This window comes from Rousettus aegyptiacus, unplaced genomic scaffold (assembly GCF_014176215.1).
Source record: "Rousettus aegyptiacus isolate mRouAeg1 unplaced genomic scaffold, mRouAeg1.p scaffold_m13_p_10, whole genome shotgun sequence".
Lineage (NCBI taxonomy): Eukaryota > Metazoa > Chordata > Mammalia > Chiroptera > Pteropodidae > Rousettus > Rousettus aegyptiacus.
The window spans coordinates 437523-461627 of record NW_023416285.1 but is presented as its reverse complement, the minus strand read 5'-3'; the positions used below and the strand labels follow the sequence as shown (position 1 = coordinate 461627).

General features: G+C 63.8%; 1 protein-coding gene across 7 annotated transcripts; it reads right to left on the bottom strand.

Moving 5' to 3' along the window:
• Positions 1-898: 898 nt before the first annotated feature.
• On the bottom strand, positions 899-23239 carry MAEA (macrophage erythroblast attacher, E3 ubiquitin ligase). 7 transcript variants are annotated; one of them, XM_016159296.2, is made up of 10 exons: positions 23115-23239; positions 14837-15019; positions 13054-13257; positions 9331-9453; positions 8618-8731; positions 6288-6364; positions 5105-5213; positions 2835-2968; positions 1875-2070; positions 899-1710 (listed from the first exon to the last, which is right to left on the bottom strand). In XM_016159296.2, the coding sequence occupies exons 1-10, from the start codon at positions 23181-23183 to the stop codon at positions 1615-1617; spliced, it is 1305 nt and encodes a 434-aa protein (XP_016014782.1). In that variant the 5' UTR covers positions 23184-23239; the 3' UTR covers positions 899-1614. The 7 variants fall into 7 exon arrangements, 6 of the variants coding, with proteins under 6 accessions (XP_016014782.1, XP_016014784.1, XP_036083277.1 ...); XM_016159298.2 differs by lacking the exon at positions 6288-6364; XM_036227384.1 differs by lacking the exon at positions 6288-6364 and having other exon boundaries at positions 1875-2066.
• Positions 23240-24105: the final 866 nt, after the last annotated feature.

Sequence of the window (24105 nt, the reverse complement as noted above, 5' to 3'; positions counted from 1 at the left end):
TGACACCTGGAAGCGTGGTCTCTGGGACGCGGACCCCAGGCTCGGGGTGGGGAGCAGAGGGTGGCCGGCCCCCTGCAAAAGCCATGGCTGCCGGTCAGTGCCCAAGGCAGCTGACGGCGGGCGGCCGAGGAAGCAGCAGGCCAGTGAGGGCCGAGGAGGCCGCCTGGGCTCCAGCCAGAAGCGGACAGAGGACAGCAGCAGGAGCATGTCAGGGCCGGGGCACGCGAGCAGGGCAGGCTCCCGGACTGGCCGCCTCCAAGCCCAGTGCCCTGCACCCCCAGGTGGCGGTCTCCAGCTCTGGCCTGCTTTGGCCACAGTGACAGAAGCTACAGAAAAAAGGCACCTACGGAAGGACAGCTGGCCAGGCAGCTGCTGGGGCTGAGGCAGTGGTGGCGGTGGCCAGAGCAGCCCCGCATCCCACGTCACCCTGTGCCACCTTGCGGCCTGGCCCCGTGGCCCCCGTGGGCCCCACGCTGTGGCGCAGACTGCGCTGGCCGGCAGGCGCCCCACCCCCACCAGCGTTTCTCAGGGGCGGGATGGCTCCAACGCGGCCTGAGCCTGCGGTGGGGAGGGGGCACGGTCGCCCCACTCCGAAGTCCGGCGGTGTCTCTGAGCAACCTTGGCGGGAACATGGGGACATGTCCCCACCCATGACCAGGGCACCTGCTCGGCTGGACACACGATATGCTCCGTGAGACTCAAGAGACCAAGTGCTGTTTCGGAGAGTGACGGTGAGGCTGGAGGGATCCTGGGGAAGGACTCAGAGATGGAGCTGGGGTTGTGAGGGCCCCTCAAGGCCCGCCAGGCCCTGGCGCCTCGCTGCTGACTTCAGGGGCCAGGGGACGAGCACCCACGAGCCGGACGCCAGGAAGGCACAGCGGCCTCTGCCTCACACGGAAAGGAGAAATAGAAACCCTTTTATTGACACGTTTTCCGCTTACAGTTTATTGGCTAATCCACGTGGACATGCAGAAATAAGCACTGAGCACAAACCTCTACGACACGGGTGTGTCAACTACAATGGTCGCTTGATCCGAAAAGTCGTCGTTGGCGATCTGAACCGTCGGCTTCCGCAGCAAACAGCGTTGGGATCTGCAGTCAGGGCGCCAGGCGGAGAGGCCTCTGCAGACACCCGCCCCGCGGACACCACGCCAGCGCGTTGTGTGCGGGACGCCGACCCCGCTCGGCCTCAGGCGCACGGGGCGGCCGTGGCACAGGGTCCTGGCAGCAGCCCGGCAGTCCTCGTGCCCTGTGGCCCTGCATCGCGTCACTGAGGGGGTGCGGCATGGCCACCCCCTCTCCAGGCCACGGTGCAGGACCAGCCTGTCCCCAGGCTTCGGCATCAGCAACAGGGGGGACCGAGGAGGACACAGGGATCCCTGGCTCCCACATTCAAGGTGCTCCGCGCACCCCTCGGCGGTTGGCCGGTCTCAGAAATCACTCTCACGGGCCAAAGTCCTCAGAGCATCAGAGAGCTGACTCAGGGCAAGAAGCCCGCCCATCGAGGCCGTCTTCACGTGCGCATGAGCGTGTGACCCTCGCTCCCTCCCAAGAGCATCTGCCGTCGCTCACGGGTCTTTGGTCGCAGGAAACAGGGCCGCGGGCGCCGGCAGCCTACATGATGTACACCTTCTCGGCCTGGGAGAAGTGGAAGGTCTCTTTGGTGCGTGGGCAGACGACTTTGTCGTCCTGGCGGATGGACAGCAGGGACTGGAAGACAAGACTGGGCGTCAGGGCCAAGGCAGCTCCGAGTGCGGCTCCTGCAGGCAGAGCCCCTCCCCACGTGGCTGGGGGCTGAGCCGCCACCTGTAGGAGCTGCTCCCGAGGCCCTGGCAGCCTCCCCGCCCTGCTCGCCGCCCGCCCGGGGGCCTCACGTTATAGCCGTAGACGTGGCCGTTGGGCAGCATCATGGGCGGGTTGTTCTCGTTCATCACGTCGCCCGAGATCTTGCAGACCAGGCGCGAGTTGGCGCAGTGGGCCATGGGCAGCGGCTGCGCCAGCTGGTTCAGCGAGCGGCTGCACACAGGGCAGTCGGGGCTCTTGGAGCTGCCGTCCCCCTTGTAGCACTGCCTGTGCCGGGTCAAGGAAGCGTCGGGGTGGTGGGGGCCAGGGCAGGACGGGGGCAGGGCTGCTCGCTGCCACTCGCTCAGCAGGAAGACGCCAGGAAGGCGGGGATGGCACCCCTGCCTGCCCGGGCGTGCCCCCCTCCATGGGACATCACCATGGACACCAGAGAAGCTGCAGCTAGAGGACGCGCCCTGGCCCTCTGCTGGGCACCAGCGGCCGGGGACAATCACCCGCCCGTCATGAGCAGGCCTGCCAAGGGCGCCTGGCGTCAGATGGCGGTTAAGAGGCCAACAACTAGGGGTCCTGAGGGGAGGAGCGGAGGGGCAGTCCCAGAGGGCCCACTACAGCCCTCGCAGGGCCCCAGGCCTTGGGGTTACAGCGCCTCACTACGACCATGAAAGAGGATCTGCTCTGCGGGAAATGGGGCCACCTCATGAGCTCATCCAAGGAGACAAGCCACAGCACGGCAGGGCTCAGAGCGACTGACACCCCAGAGGCTTCCCGGGGACGGTGCGGGAAAGCTCCTGTGTCTGGGGCCCGCTGTCAGGAGACACAGCCACTCTGCAACAACCCTCGCGTCTACCCAGCAGCGACGGGGACCAGACGCAGGGTGTGTGTCGGGTGGATCTCTGCAGACCCCCCCACCAGGGGACCACGCGGTCTGCGGCGGGCGGGAGCAGTGCCCCCTCGCATGACAGAGGGCAAAGGCGGCGGGGCGCAGGGCCCCAGACTCGGGCCGGACTGGAGAGCAGGCTGCGGAAGGATACGGTGTCTTTATGGCCGAGAGGCCGGCCTGCAGGGTGAGGGTGAACACGGAGCTGTTGCCCAGCTGGTGCAGCCGGTAGTTGTCGTACCGGAACTGTTGGATCAGCATGCGCCACCTGGCCGGGTCCAGCAGGTCCTGGAACAGAGAAGGGCAGAGGGGCTGCAGACCCTCCGGCGGCAGGAGACGCAGGAAAGCGCCTCCCCGCGGGTCGAAGGCAACGGGCCGAGGCACCACGCGTCCAGCCAGAGGCTGGCCCCCCGCCAGCTGGACGCTCTGGGTGGGCGGCCCGTGGCCTCATGACATGGGCAGGACTCAGTGGGCAGGAAGGACAGCTCAGCCCAGAACGAGGTCTGGAGCCTCTTGCTAATATCACTAAGGGTTAAGTGGAAAATCCTCATTCTAGAAAGCAGCGAGACCTGCGTCTGCTAACACCTGGCCCTGAAGTCGCCAGGTTTACACACAAAGGTGTCTGTGGAGGAGGAAGCAGACACACTCGCAAGCGGACCCCGATACCAGCCAGGGGCATCGAGGCCCACCGTGGGGACAGTGCTGCCCACACGAGCCCCTCGGAGTCCGTGTTTAGGGTACACGGCCCCCTCAGCGCCCACAGGAAAGAATCGTGTTAACGCCACGTGCAGCCAAGCCCAGTCCGCAGGTGGGGCCCTGGTCCCAGGCCTGCTCTGCCGTGACGGCTCCCTCGGCTGCACACTTCGGGGGCCGCCTCGCTCGACACTGCTTGTCCTGCTGTGCGTGACACACCGGGCCCGCCTGGGACTCCCTGCCAGAACGAGGGCTCTGCTCCGTGTGCATGGTGACACTGTGACAATCCAAGCACTCCGGCCCCCCGCGGCCCCCCGCGCCTCCTGCTCTTGTTTCCAGGACTCGGCGCTGTCTCAGCTCTGACCTTTCTGGCCCTTAACTCGCCATTTGCTTGGACTGAGGCTGACCCGTGTGCACCCTGGTCTTTCTCTTTCAGTTTTCCTAACTTCTCAAGCCGTCGTCACTGGGTTAGGAAGCCACGTGCCGTGGGCAGCACCTGCGCATGGTGGGCACAGCTGTGACGCTGGGGAACCCCCCACACTGGCTGCTGGGGGTGTGGCGGGTGCCCTTGCAAGGCCACCACCGGGCCTCCCCGGGCAGGGGACGGTGCCTTGGCCCCCCGCCTGCACCTCGGCCGCAGAGCAGGCCGGCCTCTCCCACGCTCCTAGCGGGTCTTCTCCAGGGCAGGACGAGGAGCACCGGGCCCACGAACCCGTCCGTCTGCGTCGACCCCTCCTGAAGAGCCCCGTGACCCGACCGACAACTTGACACACGGAGCTGTGAGGTCAGCCAGGGTGCAGAAGTGCCATACAGAAGACGTGAGCCCGACCGGGCAGGGGCCCACAGCCCTGGGGAGGGTGGGGCCGCAGGAACCCCGGGCAGAAAGCAGCCCCCAGCCCAGAGGACAGGTGGGTCCAGCCTGCGAGGAGGGCACTGAGCTTCGTGGCTCCAGAGTGGACAGCCTCACTCCCAGAGGACGTGAGAGAAGCCCGCAACCAGCAGCGGTGCCCCTGACCATGCAGGCGCCTGGCCTCACACGTCCAGCCCCCAGGACCGTGCGAGGCTGGCTGCTGCTGCTCCGTGCGTCTGTGGAGTTTTGTGCAGCAGCCGGAGGGGCCGAGACAAACGCGCGCACAGGAGTGGGTGTGGCGTGCCGAGGACGGCAGCGCGGAAGCGGCTTCGGGTCGATGACAGGCGGAGGCAGGGGAGTGGGCTGTACTGCCGTGAACAGATGTGATGCGCCTGGTCTTCAGATGATGGTGGGAAAAGGATGGGACAGGCCACCGGTGACCTGTCATGGAAGCAGGGGCGGGCGGCCCCTGTGGCAGGCACAGGGCCGGGGCTGCACTCCCGGAGGCCCCCCTGGACCGCTTCTGAGCTGAAGGTGCAGCGGCTTCTCGGTGTTTATTTACAGGGGAACACGAGTGCCTATAAGTCGGACTGTTCGTCCAGAGGAGCAGGACTTGGGGATCTGGAACGTCCTTGGCCTGTCCACAGTGCCAAAGGCAGCAAGCCTGTTTGAGAGAGAACTCGAAGGCATGGCCCGGGGACGCGGAGGAGGGGCGGAAGCAGGCGACACACCGAGCCCGGGCATGCGCCTGCAGGCCAAACCACTGACAGCGCCTCCGACCCTAATTCCCTACAGCAAAACAGGGACGCGGCAGGCCGAGGCCTGCTCGGCCTGGCTGGCGCCCTGGACTGTGCGAGGGCAGCCCCGCGGGCCCCGGTTACCTTGTAGGGGGAGACGTGCGTGTCCGGCGGGAAGGCCAGCATGCCCATGGCCTGGCGGACCTCGTCCAGCTGGCTCCCTTCGGCCTGACTGAAGTGTTTTCGTGCGTGTCTAGAAAACAACATTTTGGCTCATCTAAGTTTGCATTTCGACTTCAAGAACCTGAGCTCATAGTCTGCACTCAGTGACCTGGGCCAGGGTCCACCAGGAACGCGGCTCACCGGGGTCCAACCCGCACCCGGACGCTCAGAGGCGCAGCGATCCGCACCCCTCAAAGGGACGGGGCAGCGCACGACATGCTCGCTGAGTGCGCAGCGCCAGGGAGGAGACGCCTGGAGGCAGCACCCAAACCACACGGGGCCCCTCCGAGCCCCTCCAGTGACCCCGAACCCCAAGGGCTGCACACGGCACCTGGACGCCACCCGACGGCCCCAGGAGACCAGGAGGTCCAGCCCTCCCGGCCTGCAGTGACCGCCCATCCTGACGCAGGACGCCCTGGACACAGGATGCCACGCTGCCTGCGCCCGCACGCTTGTCCTTCCTGCCCTCGCGGACACCTCGGCCCACCCGTGCTCTTGGCCGCCCCTCCCCGGCCAGCACCGTCCTGGGGTGGCCGGACCTGAGTCAGACAGGACAAGTACACGAGAGAAATGGAGCCTGTGGGCTGAGCTTCGCGGCTGCACTGCTGACAGGCGGCCCCACGAGGCACCCTCGCTCACTGCGCTCGTGGCCCTCGCCCGGGCTCAGGGCCAAGGTCCAACCAGGCAGGATGCTCGGCGGGGCCGAGGCCGCACAGCGGCACTGCAGGGGCCGCCTCGGGCTGTGGCGGGACCCGGGAGACGCTCAGCGCCTGCCCTGGGGGCTCTCCTCTGGGGACGCCGGGCCAAGCGGGAGTGACGGCCAGCATCCCTGCCCCGCCTGGAATGCCATGGCCTGGCCCAAAGACAAGCCCAGGGGCCCAGGACGCTCCGTGTGCTGTCACTGCTCTCTCCAATGAGCACGCCTGAAACCCCCCAGCCTGGGGACCCTGGGGCCTGATGCAGGACCACCACATCAGGACACTCCTGGGCTATGGAGCTCACGGCGCTTCCCAGTGAGAAGACGGGGTGCACGCCCACTGCTCAGTCCCAGGCACAGACGCGGGTGGCCGAGCCTCCCACCTCGGCCCCCGCACGGAGCACGCACCTCACGGCGTCCAGTCTCTTGTTCTGCCGGACGAGCTCGATGAACTCCTGGACCCTGAGGCTGAACTCCAGGCAGCTCTGAGGGGAGAGAGCAAGGCTCAGCCGCCGCAGCGGCAGCCCCCACGAGACGGGGGCGGGGGCCTGGAGCCAGGCGGCTGCCCGCACTCCCCTGGGCCGGCCCAGGCTCTCCTAGCGAAGCCTTGTGAACTGGCGGGAGCAGCATGGCCACCTGGGGAAGAGCTGGGTGGCCTGACAGGCACGAGCAGAGGGGGGCGCAGCCGGGAGTCCCCACCAGGCTGGCAGAGCCAGCAGTTCACAGAGAGCATTGGACCCAACTTCCCAGCAAGCTGTGACCACATGGAGGATGGTGCCTCCCCACGCCGGCAGCACATGGTGCTCACTCAGCTTCCTCCTCCGTCACCAACCTTCGTGGGCCTCAGAACGACACAATCAAAGTCACGTCCATCCTGACCTGTTCGTCCATCCCACCATGCCAGGGGCTGATGCGGGGAGACAAGCCAGACCCCACGCTGAGGCCTGGATGCCCGGTGGGAGGGGCAGGGACCACTGGGTGGGGCCTCCTGGGGGCGGGGCCACACGGACACCTAGGGAGAGCATTCTGGACAGAAGGGAGAACCCCTGCAAAGGCCCGGGAGAGGGGGGCTGGCGGGCAAGGCGGGGTGGGCAGGTGGTGAGGGTTGGTCAGAAGCCTGGGACTGGCCAAAGGTGTGCGCGGGGCCTGGGGCGGCTGTGTCTCTAGGCGACAAACAGTCAGTCCGTCCGAAGGCTGCATGGGAGATGTACAGCCCACGAGGTCATTCATACAGAAGCCCAAACGCTGGCTGAGGTCTTGGCGCTACCCACCAGTCTGGGCTAAAACGCCTGTGGCTGGGAACAGGAGCAAGCAGGCAAAACTAACTTTTGCAACCTAAGACAAAAACCTGGACCCCGTTACGGGAGCAGTGATTTAAGCTGTATCATCTTCCACGTGATCTCAGTCAGCACTCCACATTTCCAACAGGAAGCTGAACCACACTGCAGCAACAGGACGGAAGCAAACCTTCGGGCCCTCGCTCTTGTCATCGGGGCTTCCCCAGCACCAGCTCCCAGCGTGCACAGAGCTGACCACCGCAAGTCAGTCAACCCCCACCGGCCAAAGCTGAAACGTGACGCTGACCAACCACGTGCACTTCTCCGGCCGAGCCTCCAGGCTGCATGCAGCCCCTGTGGCTCGGCAGTGATTCCCTAGGCCTAGCCCACCCCATGGACACTGGGACAGAGTGTGCTGACCTGTTGCCCAGACCCCGGCTGGCCAGGCAGAGGGGCAGAGAGCCGCTGGGACCTCCTGCCTGTCCCCAACCCCTGTCCCCGACCAGTGGGGCGGCTGCCATGTGCTGAGTGGCAGGCATGGCACAAGCCGGTGGAGAGGAAGTGGTCCCTTCAAACGCCAGGCCCGGGGGAAGAGGCCCCGCCTGCCCACCAGGCACCGCATGGCCACACTTCTACTGCAGAGGCCTAGCTGAGCAGGGGCGCACGCGGCTGCCTGCTCCACCGGGCTGACTCTCAAACACCCTGGGGCCTGAGTCACGTCTCCAACGCGGTTTCATCCTAACGCTGACGACGCGCCACAGGAACTCGGCTCTTCCATCGGCCAGCGAGCAGGACAACTGGCGACGCTGTGTCCTCTCGTTTAGAGCACGGGACCCGCTGACGCCGGGTGGGGGCTGGCTGCAGCCCACGGCAGGCGAACTCGTGTGCACACGTGCTGACGCCTGGGCGTCGACTCTGTGCACGCCACCGCCGCAGAGGGCCGGCCCGAGCACCAAAGGCTGACACGCGGCGCCATCACGGGTCGCGGAGCCCGTGCCCTCAAGCGTCTAGAGACCTCAGTCAACGGCCACTACCTGGACACAACGACTGCCTCAGAAGCACCTTCCCGCTCCGTGAAATGGGTCTCAAAGCCTCCTTCCTCCTCGGGAGTCTCCTGACTGGTCTGAGGGCTCCCGCTGGCTCCCGGAGGGCCCCCCAGGCTCCTCTTCCCTCCCCACTGTGTGTGCAACCGTGTGCGTGAGCTCGCGCGCACACACAGGCTGTATGAGCAGCCAGGCGCCCGTCTGTTCGGGCAGTGTCTACGCGTGCACTGCCGTACCCCAGGGTCAACGGCCACGGCGCACTCGGCCCCGCCCGCCTGCCCATGGGCTGCAGGCCCTGCCTGAGACCGCGCGCTGCCCAGCAGCCATGGGTCTGGGAAGCCCACTTCCCTCCGACCTGGTTCCCGCTGGGGTCCGGGCTGTGGGGCTGGAGCAGGAGAGCGGGGCGAGTGTTACGTACCAATTCTGGCTTTCCTCTTATGGTTTCCATACCAAGATCCTCACTTTCCTTAGGGGAGCCACTGGCCACTCTACTTTTCCGTCCCGGCTTCGCGTCATGCTCACTTTGGCGGCCCTAAGTGGCAGAGAGTGTCACCCTTGGCTGGTCACTATGTGCACAAGACAAACTCAACCGGGGAGGGGTTAAAGGAGCTCGGCTTAGAGAGCAGAACAGATCCCTCACGGAGCACGAAGGTGACGTGCTAAACGTGTCTAGAAGCCCCACGGCAAAACACCTTTCCTCCAGGATAGCTACACTCGGCTGCAAGTTAAGGCCCATTTTCTAAACGGCTGTGGGGTGAAAGCAAAGCTGTAGCCAGACGAACATCCCCGCCTGGACCTCTGTGGTTCTGCGGGTGGGGGGGGAGCGGGGCGTCCCAAGTCTGTGATGCGCATGGGGGTGCACCCCGCTCAGACCCAGCAGCGGCTGCCATGGATGGCACCTCAAACTCACGCTCAGAACACTGGTCCAAACCCTAAGGCAGAAGAGGGTGCACCACCAGAAACACCCCAAACCCACACACCAAACAACCACCCTAGCCTACGACCAGATCCCAAGGGCTCAGAACCAACTAGGGAAAGGCGCCTCGTTGCGGGACAGCCCCGCCCCGCCGGAGGCCCCGCCCCGCCGGAGGCCCCGCCCCGCCGGAGGCCCCGCCCCGCCCGAAGCCGCACCTTCATCTTGCGCAGCCGGGACTTGTTGTCGTGACACCAGGCCAGGCAGGTGGCCGTCTCGCGCCTCTCCAGCGACTCCTCCACTTCTTTGGCCGTCAGGAACATCTCGATATTCACTAAGTCCTTAGGGGAAGGAAGCGGGTGAGTGCTCAAAGCTCAAAGCGCTGGAAGGCCTGGACCCCCGCCCCGCCACCTGCCGGGCCCTCGGCCTCTCCCAGCAGCCTGCCGCCAGCCCTGACCCTGCTGCCCCCTGCTCGGAGTTCTCCCTACTGCCCAGCAGTCCCATGCCCAGCAGACGGGTTGGGGGTGCTCGACCTTGCCAGAGAACCCCAGGCCACTCTGGCCACTAGCGCACCCACCTGGACAGCTCACCGCGGGCACGGAGGGGCACACACCCGCCAGGCCTGTGCCGTACATAAATGTCATCTCCCAATTGCAGGGGACGCCCTGCCCCCAGCAGACCTTGGGGCCTCCACAAGCAGAAGCCTCCCCCCATTCCGCCCTTGACAAGAAGACCTGGAAACCCCATCGCCTCATCCCCTCATCTTGTTATTTCCCTATGAGATTTCTTTCAACTTGAGCTTTCTAAGAGGGGATGGCCAGGGAGGGCCACTGGGCCACTCTGCTGAGCCCTGGGGACCCCGCCAGGGGCAGGCACCACAGTGACGCTCCTCCACCCACTCAACTGCACCTCTGCTAGAGCTGGGGGCCCCATGTGGTACCCAGAACACACAGGTCCCAGCAAGAAGTGAGGTACAGCCCGCAAGGCAGGACCTCCTGGCCCCATGGGGCAAGATGATGACCACTCAGTGTCAGGAGGGAGGGAGCCATTTAGAGAAAACTGATTTCAAAGGGTAAACTACTCTCCCATCTGGAAGAGAGAGGTGGGCCATCCAACACGAAAGATCTGGATCCTGCGAGAGCCAGCCACTCTGCTGGGGTGGGGGCGGGGCCTGCGGGCCACAGGAGGCATCGCACACAGCCACCGGGCATTGCCCAGCGCAGGGCTACTCAGCTCTCCTGCCCACAGTCTCCACCGCGTCTGTGAAGGTGGCCCAGGGTCTGACTGGCACAGCAAGTGCAGAGCTGGCCACATCCAGCAGCCAGGGCCGTGTCCAGCTCTCGGCAGTTGTGGCTGGAGAAAGGTCGCAAGGTCCCTCAGGGGAACGCACCAGGAGACCAGCTTGTACGTGGACGTCCCGCCGCAGGCAGGCACCTGCTCTTCTATCTGAAATAGCCAGTCAGTGCATCCACGTGAAGAAACACACAGTGGCTAACGAGGCTGCAGTGCCATGCGGGCATGCACAGCAAGGCCGAGGAGGACCGCCGTCGGCCCGTGGTTCCGCGACATGGCTGCTGTGGACCAGCACGGCATCCCCTGCAGAACCAGGTGGTTGCCGGGTCAAGGGCAGCAGCGTGAAGGCCAAGGCGTGTGCCCACCAGGGTCAGTGCTGGGGAAGGCCCTGAGTGCTGCTGGCTCAGTACAGCCCCTCCTGACAGCGGGCAGCTTGGCATGGCCACCCAAGGGCTGTGTCCTGACCGCCAGGGCAGGGGGAGAGGGGCCAGATGCTGCTGGGTATGTGGCCGGCACTCCGTGGTCCCCAAGCCTGCAGGCTGTAGCTTCCCAGCACCTGGCATCCTGACGGGGACTTTGACGAGCTCCGTGGCACCACCCTACGCAGCGCCCGCTTACTGAGGATGGTGTCTCCCCTCTCCCTTTCTCTGCCATTTTCTTCCACTCTTTTCTGGAAACTACAGGCAAATGCTGGGTCTCCTAGACAAGGTTCCGGTCTGCCTTTCTCTTGCTATTTTCCATCTTTTCCAGTTTTGCTCTAAATTCCTAAAGGAGGCCTCTTCTGCCTGCACCTCACAGTCCACCTGAATGTCCTCCAGCCGCACAGCCTCAGTGCCTGATCTTTCTGGATCTTTCCTGCTGATGGCTTCTGACGTGCATGGACCCTTGGTTGTGGGAGTCACAACGAAGCCAGTCGACCAGCTAGCTGAAGGAGGCCGAGGTGCACAACGCACACAAAACTGAAAACCGGGTGCCCTCCCAGCCCGCAGAGATGCCGGCATCGTCACCTCCCATGAGGAGGGCCGGGGACGATGCCGGTGGCATTCTCCACGACTGTGGTGGCACTCGGCCGCATCTGGGCGGGTGGTACTCCCCCTTCATCGCGTCCTCTGGTGAATGACCGCAACACACGTCTACGTCTGCTTCCAGAAGCAACCTGCGCTTCCGTGCGTGCTGTGAAGCTGCGGTTCCACGTGAAAGTCTGTGGCGCCATTACGGGACGTCCGGGACCTGACCGCTGTCCCCCTGGCCATGGCCTGGCAGCTCACTCCAAGTCCCCATTCTCCAGTCCTCACAACCAGACGAGCCCTTTAAAGCAACTGCCCCGCTCAGCCCTGCCCGGCCTCTCAGTCAGGGGGATCCCACATCTCCCAGTGCACTGCGTTCCCCGAGCCTGGACCCTCCCCGCCCACTGCTCTAAGCCTCGCCTTGCCTCAAGTCTCCCAGAGGCTGCTCTGCCCCTCAGACGGCCACAGCCCTCCTGCGTAGCCATGCACACGGCACCCTCAGGGAGGCCCATCCGAGCCCAGAGAGCTGCCCCAGCACACAGGACTCAGGACCAGGAGGGGCGCACAGGTGCACTCGGCCACTCCCTTGCAGGTGCAGGGCGGGAAGCGCCAGTGGGACGGGCAGAAGGGACCCCTGGGCAGCACATCTGACGGGGACTAGTGGCCTCGCTGCCCAGGCCGGGGTGCAAGCAGGAGCTCCCCTCTCTGTTGTGTGTGAAGGCCACATTGAAGGGGCCTGTGGGCGGCTCAGGGAGGACAGGTGCTCAAGTGGATGGTGTCACAAGCAAAATTCGGCGGGGGTGGGGGGGAACCAGTGGACCAGAGGCAGAGCCTGCCGGGGGGGCGGGGTGGGGGTGGGGCCCTGCCACAGCCTGGGGACTGGGACTAGGATGGTGACACCAGACGGGATGCAGTGGGGTGAGGGTGCACGGCCAGGGCCTGTGGACACCTGTACAAGGGCACGCGCTCAGCACCGAGGGGTCCTGAGGCCGCCCCTCCCAGGGACTGGGGTCTCATGCTGGGTGTGCAGCTGAGGTTGGGGCACATGAGCGGGGCACAGGGGGGAGCAGATAGGCCCAAGAAGCTGGCCCTGTGCAGACTGGCCGAGGCGAGGGGGAGCGGGTTCAGGGGGTCCCAGTACGAGACAGAGAAGTGGCTGAGGCAGGTATCCCCGGCTGTGAGGGCCATGAAGACAGTGTTCTCTGTAGAGGGGGCCACCAGGTGTCAAAATGGGGTTTTTAGTTAGTGTGGGACATGGACTTCGCCTCAGATCTGGACAAGAACAGAGCAGGGAGTAGGGGCGGACACTGTGGTCCAGGCAGCCCTGAAGGCTGTGAGACCCCCATGGTGGACACTGGCCAGGGGGACCACAGCCCCACAGCAGAGCTGGTGGTCCCAGCTAAATAGGCCAGAGGAAGGAGAAAGGTCTGTAGAGAAGAAGGGGAGTGAGTCGAGGAACCCGACCCCGCCGGGCCAGGCGCCCTGGCCGCGCGGAGCAGCCCTTCCGCAGAGCCACCGACCGCCCGGCCTCAGGACGCACCCAGGGCGCGGGCCCCGCGGCTCCTGCACCGGCGCCCACCCGGGCACGGAGCGCTGGACACGCGCCTGCCCGGCGGAGCCCCGCCCCGCCGCGGCGCCCACCTCGATGCCGCTCTGGCGCGCCAGCTTCACCGCCGTGTTGTAGTAGCCGCAGCGCAGCAGGTGCTCCGCCATCATGCGGTCCATGCGCTTCCTCTTCCACAGGCCGGCGGCCGCCGGCTGGTCGCTGCTGTGCTCCTTCAGGTGCTCGATCCGGCGCTTGCACAGCTGGGCGCTCTCGTCCTCCGCCTGGACTGACTCCACCGCCTGCCCGGGCGCACACAGACGGCTCAGGCCGGGGGCCGCCAGGCCGCCCACCTGCCCACGCGGGCGGGAAAGCCGCTGGCGCCCGTCCGACAGAGGCACGTGGACGCGCGCCACGGTGTGGACCTGCACCTCCCACCCCGGCGCCGCCGTGGGTCCTGCAGGCTGCAGCTCTGCTGCCTGGACACCTACCTGCCTTCAAACCTGTGGCCACTTCTGGGTTAATTAAACCACCTGTCGCTACCAGGTGACCGTCCACCTTTTCTAAGACTTCTTTCCTTGAAGTCAAAATTCACACAGGTATGCAGCAGCGCTCTGGACCTGCGCTGCCGAGCCAGCGGCCACTGCCAGCCACCTGAAGTGGCCAGGGCGACTGAGGAGCTTCAGCCGGTGGCGGCCTGTGGCTCAGGACTGCGCGCCTGACCCACGGCGGGGTTCTGCCCACCCTCGCTTCCCCCAGCATGCCTCGCTCTTTCTGGCTGCCAACCACTGCCCCCAAGGCAGCTGTCGGGCACCTGCTTCTTGTCAGAACCGGGCTCTCTGGCCACTAGCGTGGTTTCTGCTCCCTTCCATTGTGTGAAAATCCTACACAGGTTTGTTTTTTTATCCCACAGTCTGAGGTGGTGACTGTCATCAGCTCTGAAGACCCCTGGGCCCCTCTCCCTGTACTGTCTCTGCCCCGGCCCTGTCCCGGACACCGGGCAGCCTTGCCTCTGCTCTCGCCGCGCCCGCCCCTGCATTTTGTCCCACGTCTCTGCGGCAGCCTCTGAAACTGCAGTACCCCCCACCAGCTCACTGACCCTCCCTGCAGCTCCATCTGACACTCAGTCCACGAATGCTTGTTGTAAGCAAACGGAGCTTTTCACTTTAGAAATTTTATTTTTTAAATCTGAATCACGTTTTATACATTCTGCTATCGAGGAGTATTTTCATGCTGTTATTTACGTTTAAACACGGGACTCGAGGGGGCCTGATCGCGTCCGTACCTGAAGCCTGTGTCCCCCCCCTTCTGATACGCCTCGGTCCTGGTGTCCTGTGCCCCTGGCTCCTTCCGCCGTGCTTGGTGTTGTGCTCGAACATTCACATGCTCACGGCGGATCTACATCCACTCTGCCCAGCGCCACGCCAGGCGGGAGGGCCGCGGTGCCATCTGGGCGTCTGCTCCTGGGCCCACGCTCCAGAGGCCCCCACCAGGCGCCAGAAGGCGCTCGCTTGTGCTCAGGCAGCCAGCGCCCCAGGCAGCGGCGACAACCCTGCCCCCCAATTCTGGTGAGCCCTTCCTCCTCAGGACCTCTTTGACATGCTCAATAAGTTTTAAAATGTCCCAGCACGCTTTCTGGGCTGCTCTCATGGACATAGGTCCGAATGCCCTATCTACCATTCCCAGAGACAAGAAGCCCTACCTGCTGTTTGAGATGAAATTCTAAAAATAATAAATTGATCTGCTGCAGCCTCGGCCGCCACCTGGGCCTGGGACACTCCAGGCTAAGGATGCTGGGCCACAGGCCCCACCGTCCCCGCTCCCGCAGAGACAGCTCTCCTCAGGACAAGTGGGGCAGGCCAGGGGCCGCGCTGCACTCACCTTTCTCTTGAGGACGCTCAGCTTCTCCACCACACCGTCCAGGAGGCTGACCACCGAGTCCACGGCAGGGCAGCTGCTCAAGGTCTTCTCCAGCTCGGCCACCACCATTGTGACGTGGCTCGTCTCACGGTCGATGTTCTTCTGCGCAGCTCGAAAGCGCTTGTTCAGTGTTTCGTAGGGCACCTGGACCAGGAAGCAGAGTGTGTGGGGCACGCCTGCCTCCCTGAGGGGGCTGGTTCTCGGACCATGCCTGACCAACACCTGACTGACACCCGCAAAAGACCCGACTGGAGGTCACGCACGCTCCCGCAGGGCCACACGCAGACACGAACTGTCCCTGGACCTGCAGGGCTGACGGCAAAGCTGGGGAGATGCCAAGGCCAGCTCCATTTTCAAATTTTATCCCAAAAGGAAGCAGGCGATGCTATCATTTCACCTTCGGCCCATCACCGGTACCCAGCCCCTACTCTGAACATGCCCTGTCCCTCCAGCACCCCCCCCCCCGGCCGGAGCCGGCCCCTCACCCCCATCCGCTCACCTCCGAATGGCCCCGACCGGCACTTCGTGCTGCCACTACCTCACGCCGGAACCGGACCTCCCCCGGCCCCTGGCCCGGAGCCCGGCCACGTGCTCCACGGGGCTCCACTTGCAGACCCCCAGCTTCTGCCGCCTGCCCTCCTCGCCCCCCCCATCTGTCCCACTGTCCCCGCCAGTGTGGCCCACGCCTGGAGCCTGGGGTGTGCCACCAGCAGCCCCCGACCCAGGAGCCCGCTGGGGGTGCGCAGCCCGGCCCCTCCTTCCCCTGCCTTTCCCAAGCCCCCTGCTGCGGGTCACCCACAGCACCCTCACAGGCCTTTGCCACACGAAGGGTGGACTTCCAGGGACAAAGATCCACCACTGAGCCAGGTGCTCATCCAAGAACGAGGGCAGAATCAAGAATTAATGAATCAAGACCCCCTGGAGTATGAAGGGCTCCGAGTTTCGCGCGCACAAGACCCTTTCCGGGAAGAAAGTTTCTCAAGGACGGTGCTCAGCTAGACAAAATTATAAAACCCATGTGGGTAAGACGCTGGGAGACACAGGAAGCAGCAGTGAAGAGAAAAGCAGTAAGAATTAAAGTCAGACCAACAAAAAGACAGCGGGAAAATTAGAAAAGACGCTGCCTATGTAAATGGAAATACATGACTGGAAAGTTCCAAAACAGGGAAAATAAAAATATATTCCTAAATGCACAGGCAACAAAATCAAAAACAGACAAATGGGACCACATCAAACTTCAAACTTCTGTAAAGCCAACAAAACAATCAACCTAGGAATGGGAGAAAACGTGCGAACCACAGAACTGAGGCAGGACGGACATGCAGAACAGGAACTCCTACAGCTCGACAAAATCTCGGTCAACCTGGCACTGGCCGGGCCCAGAAGCTTCCGTTCCCACGCCAGCGCGCACGCGCACTGGGCTCGGCGGCACTAGCGCACGGAGAAGCCGGCAGGCCCACTGGTCGTCTCGCGTGGTTCCACGCGACACGCTTTTCCCTCTCCACGTTCGGTTTGTGCCCCTTGTCCAACACCCCACAGGGGGGAGAAGCCTCAGATCTTCCTCATCAATCTGAATCAGCTCCTCAAGGCTCACGTTTGGCGGGTTTGTAAACATTCGTTTTCGTCTCAGCCCTGGTTCGATTTTCTCTGGCTCTACCGAAGACGCACAGCCGCCCAGCGCTCCCGGGACAGGGCGCCGCGGCCTCTGGGCCCGCAGGGCCCCTCCCCTGAGCTCGCCCACGCCGCCTCTGCCCCCGCGCGCCCGTCCGTGCCCTTCGGTGACTCACGAGAAGTAACCCTCCCAGTTTCCGCAGCGGACCCGGTGCCCACGATGCGGCAGACGTGCCAGCCGAGACGCGGAGGAAGCACCGCACGCCGCCCCGTGTGCCCGCGGTGCCCCGCAGCGCCGTCTGCTTTCCAGCGTGTCCCCGGCCCCTCCCCGTGTTGGCTGCGGCTCTGCTGAGACTGGCCGCCGACAGAGAAAAGCATCTTCGTTCGTCGGCCTCATGTTTTCAGCCATCTTTACCAGCACAAGAAGGAAAGGTTCCCCCATCCGCGAGGCCTTTTATCTTTCACAACTAAGGAACCTCAGAAGAGGTTTCTGAACACATGTCACAACGCCAGCGACATCTTCTAAAGCATTGCCGTGAGCCCCGAATGGCAGTGCACACCCCACTCCACCCCGAGGAGCTGTCCCGTGTTCTGGCGTGTGGCATGGGGCAGTCTCGCAATCCTGGTGGCTTCATGCGCCCCGAGCTGAGCGTGCCCCGCTCAAACAGGCTTCTGAAAGAGCCACACTCGCCCGGCCGACTCCTGAGGGGCTGCGGCGCAGCAGGCTCTGCCCTCACGGAGCGCCCCGCTGGGGAAGCCCGAGGTGGGGGGCGCGGCGGCCCCTGCACGCTCCGCTCGGGGCTCGCTCCACCGTCTCAGCCGCCAGCTCACCTGCGGACACCTTCCCGTGCCACCGGTCCATTCCAGAAGAGGCAGGAAACGGAAAACAAAGCGAGCCCCCAGCAGCGGCACCGGCATGGCAGAGGGGGCGGGGCGGGGGCCGGGGGGGGGGGGGCACGCTCCTCGCGGTCAAGCGCCCTCGGCCCCCATGGCGCGACCCGTGGCTCGCTTCTCACTTTTAGACAAAACACACAAACGGAAGCCGGCGCTGCCGCCCCGCAGCTCCACGCCCCCTCTGGTGTCAGGCCGCGCCCGGCGCCCCGCGGCTGTCACCAGTGTTTTCAGACGGACGCGTGGCGGCCTCGGACGCTGCCGGCCTCCCCTCGGGCCGTCCTGGAGAAGCCGGTGTCTCCCCCACGGCGCCCACCTCGCTGCCTGGCCGCGCGTCGGGTCCCCGTGCTCGGGGACTCCCCACGACGGGCTCGGACAGGCTGCGGCCGGCGTGCAGAACGGTGACCGCAGTGTGCACGTGCGGCCACGGCCCCGCCGCGGCCCGGGCCTCACTCCCAAACTGCGGCGGGCTCCCGGTGAGCTGGCTCGTGTTTTCCGGGCGCGCCACGCTCTGGCTCCACGGGGCTGCGCGCCCGCGCTCAGACACGACGCAGCGGACCGCCAGGCCGCAGGGGGGGCTTCCGCGGGCAGGGCGCCCCCCCACCCCGAGCGGAGCCCCGGGGGCGGCTGCGGGGCGAGCTCCGGGCAGCGCGAACACGCCGGCCGCAGGGGGGCGGCAGTGAGGAAGGGCCCCGGCGCGGGCGACGCAGAGGAGCGGAAGGGCAGCCATGTCGCAAATGGCCTGGGGCCACTCCACAACTGCGGCCTCTACCCCGGGAAGACCGGGAGCGCCCCACAGAAGGCGCCTCGCCGCGATGTGTGGCTGCCGGGCACGGCAGGGCAGGAGCCCAGTCAGGCTTCTCCCTCGGCCCAGACAGGTGGCGGTCTTGGGCATGGTGGCAGGGGAGAGGTGACGGGGGACACAGCGAGGCTCAGGTACACTGAATGGAGGGTGAAGAGGGCATTCGGGGTGCCAGTGTGAGCTGGGAGAACGGAGGGGTCAAGGCTGACACCAAGGTGCTGGCCTGTGCTCACCAGGACGCCCGGGCTGCGCGAGCAGGGACAAGGTCTTGGGGGCCGGCGGGGGGTTCTGGGGAAGGCGGCGAGGTCAAAGTTCAGACCTGCACGTGCCACGGTCCCCTGCCGAGATCGGGTGAGGAAGCTGATGTGCTTCCGGTCGCCGGTTCTAACGGGAAGGCACTGGTGGGGTTCTCACAGCACGAGGTGACACAGGTCACCGAGACAGAGAGGTCACAGCAAGAATGCCTCAGAGAGAGGGTGCGTGGCGGCTGTGAGCTTGGGAGGAGCCCGGCGAGGGGGCCTGGGCCACAAGCACCTGGGTACCACCAGGGAGCAGAGGGGCACCAAGAGGGGGCTGCCTCACAGAGAGGGGGACCCCGGGGCTCCCTGAGGTCACGCTGATGGGTTAGGGTCTGCGAAGACCTGTGTTTGTGCCCACTCATGTAACGGCCCCCTCTCAGAAGGGACCCTCCTTGTCTTCTGCTTGGCGACATCCTGGCGCCCTCAGCACTGCTTGGTGCTCAGAGGCTGCAGGGCTGCTAGCGAGCGGGAGACCCTAGCACCTCCCATCATGCACTGGGAAGCAGAGGCACCCACGGGACCCGCCTCCGGGTCAGTCGCGAGGACACTAAGACAGCAGATGTAATGTGTCAGCTCCCAGGGCCATGACAGACCCTGAAGCCAGAGGTCCCCTGCCCGCTGCTGCCATTTGCCCAGGGCTAGGGTTAGTGCTGTGGCTCAGCCCATCCGGCACGAGAACTGGATGCTAGAAAGCCCTTTCTTTTCCTGACTTGACGTCTGTTTTAAATAATACTTTGAAGAGATAGCCCCGCCTGTGGCCAGCGGGTACCCTCTGTCATCCGGGCCCGCCCCGCTGGGACACCCCAGGCTCAGGAGGCAGGTGCACCGGCTGGAGTCTCAGCGTGTGGGTCACTACCCACCAGGGGCTGCGACTGCCGGGTGGGGGGCGGGGTCCGCGGGCGGCAGCTTCAGTGGTGCCCTGGGTGGGCCAGGATCGCGAGGCTCCAGGCAGGAACCGGACAGCACGAAGGCCCACCTGGTGGAGGCCTGGAGAGGAGGCGAAGGGACACACGGGGGCTGTCTCTAGTGCCACATGCCAAACCCTCACGCAAGCAGCAGCCGAGGCCTCACCTGGCCACTCTCCAGGACACGGAGCAGGCCTGGGACCAAAGCCCAACTTCACGCCTACTGGTGAGTCTCAAGTGGGAGAATGCACGGTCCCCAAATCCAGCTGAGGCCAATCCTGGAAAACTGCCTGAAAGTCACTTGGGACTTCTACGACAAGCACAAATCCAGGCTCTGAACTGTAGGGCAGTCCCTGGTCAACGACTGTCCCCAGGAAACTTAAACAGTCCCGTGGAGAACTCAAAGACACAGGAGTGGAGTCGTCACCTACAGACCCCGTCAGGGACAATGCTCCATGCTCCCCAGCATGTCATCCGTGAGGAGGAGAGGACAGCGAGGAGGTGGGGACTGAGCTGAGCCACGTTGGGAATCCCCGAGCTGGGGAACCCCTGGCTGAGGCACCGAGACGAGGCACCAGGCAAGGGTGGAGGTGGGCCCAGGTGAGAGTCAGGGAGGAACCAGGACCCGGAGCCAGGTGGCCCGGTGGAAATGCCAGGCCCCTTCTCCTGGGCTGTGCAGACTCCCACTCAAACAGTGGTAAAGGTCTCTGTGCCACTGCATTACTTCAGCTATCTGAAGGGAAGAGACAGAAACACACCGAAATACTGGTTGGAGGATTTGCAGAAGAATCTGGAGAACAAACATAAATTAATTTTGTAGTCAGAAAATACTTCTAAAAACAAAGTTAAAACAAAGCTTCCAGTTTAAGTTGGTGGGCTAGGTACCCGAGTGCCTGTCCTTGCCCCCAACAGAGGCCCGAGGCACAACCTACAGCAGACAACAGCCAGCAGTTTGGGGGTGAAGATGCGGCCAGAGCATAGGGCGGGTCTGGTGAACCAGCCCCTTGTAATAAGGACATAAAATCAGCTCTGGAGAGCCAGATCCAGTCCAGGGTTCTCACAGAGGTGATCTCGCCCCCCCCCCCCCGAGACATCTGGCAACGTCTGGAGATATGTGGGGGACATGCTCCTGCATCCGGTGGGTGAGGCTGGGGGTGCTGTAAACGTCCCACAATGCACAGCCCATGACAGAGGATCGTCCGGCCCACAGGCAAGGGAGGCCGGTGCCAGCGCAGCCCGTTGTGGGATGGGGCGCCCAGGAAGCGGGTGCCCGGTGAGCACCCAAGGAGCAGCTCTGCTCCCGCAGGAGGTCCGTGTGGAAGCGCCGCCAGGCCCTCCGCCCCGCCCCCAGGCTGGGGGACCCCCTGCAGAGGCACCAGCCCTCTGAACAGTGAGGACTCCGGCGTGTCCCAGGTCTCACTGGATGGGACTTGGTCTAGCACACGCCTGTCCCTGTCACCTTGCAGGACAGCGTGCTCTGGACTAGAGAAGCACAGGAAGCACCTTCCAGAACCCCAGCCCCTGAGCCCCTGGCCCTTCTTCCTGACCTATAAACTGTACCCCCCACCCTGCCACACCTGTGTCTGGACACTGCTCACCACTGCGCCCCACAGCTCTGCCCGCACTCTGCTAGGTTCTATGCTGACAAACGCCTCTAAGTCAAGAATCCCTAGCCAGGGAAACCTCCTCATTATCCACTAGGAATTATCCTGAAAACTAGGGAAACTGTTAACTCAGCAGTGACACGTATGTCAACAGGACAGAGGAGTTATTACATGGGTTCTAAACAAGCTGGGAGGGGAAATGGTGCGGGGAGCCCCTCTGACTGCAGAAACTGCTTTTACGATCATTCTAGAAAAGAAGTAAACGTTTTTTAAATCTGGCAAGCTCATTTATTATAATATTTCTTTACTTGTGTATCTGCATGACGATTTTAATCAAAAGCTGTTTAATAACCTGAACTCAAGTTACACTCGTGATTATGAAACAACAGAGGAGGATTTGAAGAAGAAATCCTTTTCTGCCTGATGTTGCCCACATTCACCAGGACCCAAAATGACAAACCACCACAGTTCTGACCTTTGAACCCTGTCTGTCAGTTCAAATGACAATGCTGACTGGGTGAGACAAAAGGCCAGCAGTTACAGTTACTTCACAATGCCTCCTTTTTTTGGGAGTTGGGAGGAGGGCTAAAGACCAACCCTGGTGATGCTTAGTTGGGGGCCTCAGGCAAGGAGTCCTGCAAACAGGTGCCTGGTATGCGTCCCTTCCTTCATCAAAGGGGTGCCCAGACAGAGCGCCGACTGACTGCTGGTTGTGGAGGAGCAGATTTCGGGCTGCTGCTCTCCTGTGTCGATGCCCACAGCAGGGCAGCTGACTTCAGCCGTGTACCTTCTAACATGAGTCCCCACTTCACACTCAGGTGACATCGGTGCTCGCTTACCTACATTTGACAGGAGTAAATGATCTCAGAGCAGTTGTGGATTCTGCTTGAGGTCTCCCAGTAAGTAGTGAACACAGAGGCAGGATTCAAACCCGGCAGGCTGGCTCAGAGCTCACAGCAACCCAGCCACACTGTACCCACCACCACTGGTCACCACCGAGGTGGACAGGGACACTGAGGCCCTACAGTGAGGAGAGGAAAAGTCCCCAGCCCCCTAGGAAAAGAATCCAGAATCACTAAGGTTCAGCCACAGCTCTCTTGGAAAAGCTATGACCTTGACCTTTTAAGGGATTTATTCCCAGGTGCTTCATTCCAGTCAATCACCATCAAATCCTCTACTATCTAGGTAAGGAGCAAGTGCAGGCCCTTCTAGGAACAGCGATTTCATCCTAATGGAATGTGACTTGGCTAAATGACCACCCAAGGTCACCCAACCGGCAACCAAGTGGCAAAAGCTGTATTTCAGGTTTGGTGACGCCCAGCAAAATGGGTTCCCATTAGATCGTTAGAGCTCTCCTTAGAACCTCCCTCAGCGACTGGAGGCCAGAACACTAACACATTCGGACGTTAAACCTCAGGAGGGCACCTGCACACCAACGACGAGTCAGGTCGGGCACTCTGGCTGGTCGCCCGCGACCCCACGCCCAGGAAACGCGGCGCCCGCGACCCCACGCCCGGGAAATCCCGGCCTCCATCTCAGCCTCCAAAGTAACCAGCCTGCCTATCCCGAGGGCTGTCACTGGTGCAGTTCACGCTTAGTAAGACGAAGAGACCACAATCTGACTCCGGAGGTCGAAACGGGGAGCCTGGCGGACTCGCTCCCGGCCCTGCCACGAAGACCTCGCGGGCCGGACAGGGGCAGCGACGGCCGCAGGCCACACCCGGCGGGCTGGCGCTGGGCAGCCGGCCCCGCAGACCGGCAGGCCCCAGACCCCACAGCCCCCGCGGCGCCCGACCCTCCCCTCTACACACACCTCGCACACCCGGCCTCGCGGATCCCCACGGCCGCAGGACCCCAGACCCGGGGAGCCCGGGCCACAGACCCACAGGCCCTGCAGACCCCGGGAGGCGGGCCCGAACACCCCGCCCCATGGAACCCCACACCCGCAGAGCCTGCGCTCTCGGAAAGCCCGACCCTGCACACCCCACAGACCCCCAGACCCACAGACCCCCAGACCCACAGACCCCCAGGAGCCTGGCCGCCGGGCCCCGCCCCTCCCTGCCCCCCGCGGGCCCGGCCCCGGCCCCAGGCCCCGGCCAGGCGCGGTCGCCGCGCCCGCAGACCCACCTTGAGGGTCGGGTACTCCTGCACCTTCAGGGTCATGGAGAGCTGAGCAGCCGACTCCTGCACCGCCATCTTGAATCGGCCAAAACATTAGCGGGCGGAGGGGAAGCGCCGCGCGGCACGCCGGGTAGTGACGTGCGGGCGGGGCGGGGCGACGCGTCTGCACCAATCGTGTGAGCCCACCGGTCTGGCGGCGTGCGTGCCGAGGGGTGTCCGGCCGGGCCAATCACCGCCGGCCTTCCTCCGGTCCAGCCAATCAGCGGGACGAGCAGCTGGGTAGTTCCCTCATTGAACTCTCGGCTGGGCCGCACGGAGGCCGGAGTTGCTCGCGCCCGTACGACCCTCGGCGTCCGCCCCGCGGGCTGCACGGAGCGCTTGGCAGTTGGGTGGACGGAGGACAGACTCGGCCGGCTGCGGATCCACCCGGGGCTGGGACCCGCAAGAGGCGTGTCAGTGGGCGACTGGGCGCCTGCCACCCTTTGAGGCAGCGAGCCCTCCTGGTAGTGGTCCCTCGTGACACTGGTCCTTCGTCATAATGTCGTGGCAACGTGGCCAAAGTGTGTGCAGGCCACCCCTGCCTGTCAGCCAGCGACTTCCCATTGGGCCCATTTCCACAGAGCAGCAGCTGCTGGAGTCCTGACGTGGAACCCCGGTTTTCCATCGGAAGAGGAAAGGGAGGGTGTTTACAATAACGAACAGGAAAACCCGGGCAACCAGGGCCTGTGCGCTGTCCTCTCCCTCGCCCCTGGCCCCGGTGACCCGCGCGGGACTCTCGTTTCGTCTCAAACACTTCACATTCTCGTCCTTTCAAATCCAACTAGTCCCTTTATTCTTTTTAAAGCAGAAATGAAAGTAGGTTTCATTAATTATAAGATTTTCACATTAAACCATCTTATGTTTCACATTTCATGCTTATTTCTGAAACAACTAAAAAAATGTTTAGTGTTGAAAAAGATAACTAGGACGACACAAGGGGAGATGCTCTCCCTGGAGT

Coding starts and splice junctions, on each gene's coding strand:
- MAEA (XM_016159294.2), bottom strand. CDS start 23,183: ATGGCGGTGCAGGAGTCGGCTGCTCAGCTCTCCATGACCCTGAAGGTG. Junction 8,732..9,330: donor CCCGGCTGCGCAAGATGAAG/GTGCGGCTTCGG, acceptor TCTGCCACTTAG/GGCCGCCAAAGTGAGCATGA. Junction 6,365..8,617: donor TAAGAGGAAAGCCAGAATTG/GTACGTAACACT, acceptor CTCTCCCCTCAG/AGCTGCCTGGAGTTCAGCCT.